The sequence below is a fragment of the Gregarina niphandrodes genome (genome assembly GCF_000223845.1).
Source record: "Gregarina niphandrodes unplaced genomic scaffold scaffold00039, whole genome shotgun sequence".
Taxonomy (NCBI): Eukaryota; Apicomplexa; class Conoidasida; order Eugregarinorida; family Gregarinidae; genus Gregarina; species Gregarina niphandrodes.
This window is the reverse complement of record NW_011645808.1, coordinates 50,857-55,725: the sequence shown is the minus strand read 5'-3', so window position 1 is coordinate 55,725 and position 4,869 is coordinate 50,857. Positions and strand designations below refer to the sequence as shown.

Here is a 4,869-nt window from a genome sequence, read left to right as displayed (position 1 = left end):
GATCTTGTGGAGGTTCCGGGGGGCGGTGTAAATTTAATTCACTCACATGGCGGATCTTCCCGCTGCCGGCAAGAGCAAGTTCGACTTGATCCAAAAGTGTTATGAGGAGCGGGATTATCAGAGGAGCGTGACGCTGTTGGATGAGTTGCTCGCGGAGTACCCGGCCTGTGTGGAAGGGCTTGCGATGAAAGGGTTGGTATGCCGCAACTTGCCTTCGCGACACCATGAAGCGCTACCGGCGCTGAAACTGGCCATTCGCCATAATGTCAAGTCGGGTGTTGCCTGGCACGCACTTGGTGGATACCACCGCATGGAAGGCAACTACGAACTCGCCCTCAAGTCCTACACACAGGCCGCGCTGCTCAGCCAGAAACCCGCGTACATCCTCAAGGACGTCGCCCGCGCCCAACTCTATCTCCGTAAACCGTTCCAATTTCTTAAGACATGCCAAGAAGTCTTCATCAACAAGTAGGCGCTCGCACACACGTGTGCACACACGTGTGCACACACGCCGCGGCACGGACATCTATGTCGGGACAGGGGAACGAACACTGCGAATCTATGCCAGGCAACTCGTTCTTGATTAGTCGCAACAACAAATTAGATTGGATGATAGTACCTGTGGCGGCGGATTTATGTGATCGTCCGAAGGAGGCTGCTCAGATGTTAGGGTCGTGGTTCCGTTTGCCGCAGGAGGTGCAGGACAGTGCGACGCCCTTATGGACGGCGGAGGTTAAGATTTATTTGGCAGAATTGCACGAGAGAGCAGGCGAACTGGAGCTGGCGGAGCGGCTGCTGGACGCCGCACTGGAGCTGGAGTTGGACTTCAAAGACCGGCCGCAGGCCAATGTGGTATTGGGCCGAGTAGCGTTGAGACTCGGTCACTACGAAATGGCGCGGAAAGCTTATACTCAATTAATCAAGTACCTGCCAGCCAACATTGACTACATGCTCGGTTACACTCTCGCCCATCAGGAGTACCACAAACTGCTCCCCCTCCCCGCTTACAACCAGGCAAGCGATAAAGGGGACACGGCGACTGAAAAGGGGGCGAGCCAGCCGTGGTCGGAAGCCATTCCCGTGAGACTATATCCGGATATACTTACCACGTGCGGAGTGCGCTCGTCGCTCTATGTGACGGAACCCATGGCGCAGTACCCGGGGTTTGAGGTCAAGGAGCTCTCCGACCGTGGGATCTGGAGGATCGCCTACAACCGCGGGGACCTGTGGAGACAGTTCTGGGTCGGTAATGTAGGCCATGGTTTGGCGGAGGAATCTGTCGAAAACAAGTTCTCTGCTGAGTTCCTGGAACTTGCCTTAGCGCATGGCAATTCTGACGCCCTGAGGCTCTTCCCCATAGCCTTTTTATCTGCCGAGAATCCTTTTGTCAAGGAGCAAGTGAACTATGTGTTCGGCCGCTGGATCGCGAAGGGCAGCGTGGCGTTGATCGCGGAGTATCAGATTCTCTGCAACACTAAAGTTGCGGCGAGGCGGGCGTTGGTGCAAGCGTCGCTTGAGGAAGTCTGGGAGGAATTTAGGGTCAAGTGCGAGGCCGACAAACAGCCGTCAGGCGTGGGCAAGGCGATATATCTCTGTTCGAAGGCCATGGTCATTGCGCGTTTAGACCGCGACTGGGAACAGGGATTTGCGCTGCTCGAAGAGGCGCTGGAGATTTTGCCCACCCTGATCGACTTGCACGAGGCCAAAGCCCAATTGCTCCACGACCGGGGCCAGGACGAGGCCAGCGCGCAACTTTTTTGCGTATGCGCCGACATGGACAAGGCTGACAAACACGTGTGCTCGGCCGCGGTCGCCGCGCTTTGCCGCATAAACGATATTCCGACGGCGGTCCGGTACCATTCGGCATTCAACGCGACCGCGGCTGGCAAGTCCACGACCTCCTTTGACACCCAGGACCAAGAGTTCGAGATTGCGCTTTCACGTGCGCTCTGTGGCATCGGGCTCTACGACGAGGCCGCCAAGCGGCTGATCTGGCTCCTTAAAAGGTTGCAACAACACCAAGAGGATGTCCAAGACTTCCACTACTACAGCCTCCGAATGGGCAATATGGGCGCGTTCCCCGATTACGCGCGCTACCTCACCCGCATTTTCGGCCTGAAAGCGGCTCAAGGCGCTCTCAACCTCCTGTGCTGGATCTGTTTCAGCGAACTAGATGGAGAGCTCCGACCAACCAACGCTCTTGCGCCCGCTGCGAAAATGAAAGACCATGTGGACGACGACCATGTGGACGACGACCATGTGGACGACGACCATGTGGACGACGACGGGTACAAGAGGGGGCAGGACGGGGCCAAGCAAGTGGACATCGAAGCGCCGGTAGAGACGACGGCGGATAACGAAATCCCGCAGGTGGGCCGGTTGTTCCATGCCTTCACCTATGGTCGTGGTGGGCCGAAGGAAGTCGCCGGTTGCGTTGAGAACGCTAGACACGTTTTGGGCCTCATAAAGGACGTCCCTTGTCTCATAGCTAAGCCAATAAACATCTACGACATCGGTCGTACTGCATTGGCGAAGGACGTTCTTGAGCCGTTATTGGCCTGTTTCCGTCACGACGTGCAGTACCAAAGCTTTGGGGTACTGAAACACACCTACAACCTGTACAGTCGGGACGAGTTCAGAAATGACTGGTTAGTGGCCTGCGCCGTAAAGCAAACAATGACGCTGGCACTGGACGACGCGTACCACCCCAAAGCCTTCCCGGTCATGGCGCACTACTACTGCAGTAATCGCGAGAGCCCCCACGATCTCGTGAGAGAAGTGCTCAGCTCCTATACTCTTGGTCAACTTGGCGTAGACCAACGGGGTGCGGATGAACGATACGTGGAAGACTGGCTAACTGTCGGGATTAACAAACTCTCATCCTCCTGGGATATCAAAGACAGGTACGGACTGGTTCAGGGCCTGGTCGCGTGTCTATTGTCCGAGAAGAGAGGTCAGGGCAAGTGCGCGGTTAAGACTGAATTACTGGACCAGGTTCTAAATAAAATTCTCAATGATAAGACACAGATCCAAAAGCACTCGGGGCTGCTAGCCTATGGTGAGACAATCAGAAAAATCGCTCTAGTGGTTGAACCTTGCAAAGGTCCTACCTATCAACTTTTGCACGATTTTTTCAGTGAATAAATGGACCCTCAACAAGTATGCTCCCACCCAAAGACCATCTATACCTCCAGCCCTCGATACGGACCATGCATGATCCACATCCATCCAACCCGCACCAACACCGAACTTGTAGGTCATAGACAGGTTTTATTTGGGGGATTTCGAGTATGTGAAGAAGCACTTGGCCGAACTGGACGGGACTGTGGAGGGTGTGATGATCCGGGAGATGGTCGAAGGAGCGCCGACAGCAATCTTGGTCCAGAAATTGCTTGACCAGAGCACCCCAAATGCTGAACGCCGCCAGACCTGGCTGTCTCTCCGGAGCCTGGACAGTCCTGCTCCCGAGGTCATCTATGCTTTGGGCCTATGTACCCTGGAAGGCGATCTAGCCCGGAAGCCGGAAGAGCTGTCAGAGTTCACAGAGACCTACAACCGACTTGCGAACGCCTCTACTTTACCGGGCAAGGCACTTTGCGTGCTATATCTTATTGCCGCTGCAAGACCGGACCTAGCTGTAAAGGAGTTTCCCAAAATCGTAAGGCACACACATCGTTGTGAAACTTTACTGGATTCCGACTGTCGCGGTGGTCATATGTTATGGACGTATGACCGGGACGTGTGAACGGTTGGGAGGACGTGTGGCCGGGAGGACGTGTGACCGGGGGGACGTGTGACCGGGAGGACATGTGGCCGGGAGGACCTGTGGCCGGAAAAACTGGTGACGGTCGTGTTTTGTTTTAGAACGGTGAGTCTGGCATTCCGGAGATAGCTCAGGTGTGGATCCAGTTTGTGAGGGGTTGTTATCGGGATGCTTTGTTGGCCTGTGACGACGCGGAGGATTTCCTTGGGCTGCGATCGTCGGGGGAGGAGAGTCCGAAATATATGAGAAGTTTACGCGCGGTCTGTGCAGTGCATGCGAAGACGTACGAGAAAGCTCTGGAACTGATGCCAGAGACGAAGGAGCCAACAGACCTGGTGAACATGGCATGTGCATATGCCAACTTGGGGTCCGTGGATGAGATGGAAGACACACTCGAAGAATTGGATAAAATTCTACCCGAAACTCATCCTTATAGAACCTCTCTTAAAGCTCTAGAAATTCTTTAAAAAATTTGTCGTCAAATATGCTCCCGGAAAAAGTGTAATGCATCACCCGGTTTAACTTAAACATCCTCCTGTTCATTTCTCCCTTTCGTTTGTAGTTTGAACGGTTGTGTAGACAAGACCACGTTTGAGGTATTGAATGGTGGCCATAAAGAATCATTTGATGAAGTTATACGATCGGTAGAGGATGGGCAGATGATCATACGTACTGAGTTTCATAGTCCGTTAAAGATTAGCAAAATATCATTTCGTGGAGGAGCTACGAATGGTCCGAGAATAGTTCGCTTATACACGAATATAGATTTACCTAGCTTTGATGAAGTGGAAGACATCAAAGCCCAACAGGTTTTAGAACTAACTAAGGACCAAGTCACCAAGGCAGAGCGTGTACCATTAAGATTCGTTAACGTAATGCGGGAAATGAGGGAAGGGGGGGGGGTGTGAAATGTTGCTTATGAAATGTTGCTTGTGTAGTTTCAAAATGTCAAGTCAATTACCATGTTCATCGAAGCCAACTTGGAAGATTCTGAGTCCACTGAGATCCAGCAGATCGTGCTGTATGGATCGCAAGAGTCCGGTGGTTTGGATGTAAGCGCGAAACAGAAGCACGGAATAGTGGGGGGAAGGGGTACGGGGCAGTGG

At 53.4% G+C, this 4,869-nt stretch overlaps 2 protein-coding genes across 2 annotated transcripts; both read left to right on the top strand.

The window, feature by feature from the left end:
* Nucleotides 1-46: 46 nt before the first annotated feature.
* GNI_142650 (NMDA receptor-regulated protein 1) lies at nt 47-3,144 on the top strand (the record flags this gene model as incomplete). The annotated part of the gene is made up of 2 exons (XM_011134324.1): nt 47-468; nt 588-3,144. The coding sequence occupies 2 exons, from the start codon at nt 47-49 to the stop codon at nt 3,142-3,144; spliced, it is 2,979 nt and encodes a 992-aa protein (XP_011132626.1).
* A 193-nt stretch (nt 3,145-3,337) lies between these two features.
* Nucleotides 3,338-4,855, top strand: GNI_142640 (PITH domain protein; the record flags this gene model as incomplete). Its single annotated transcript, XM_011134323.1, has 4 exons — nt 3,338-3,658; nt 3,865-4,046; nt 4,326-4,635; nt 4,702-4,855. Coding segments are annotated over 4 exons (967 nt in total), but the record flags the coding sequence as incomplete, so codon positions are not given.
* Nucleotides 4,856-4,869: the final 14 nt, after the last annotated feature.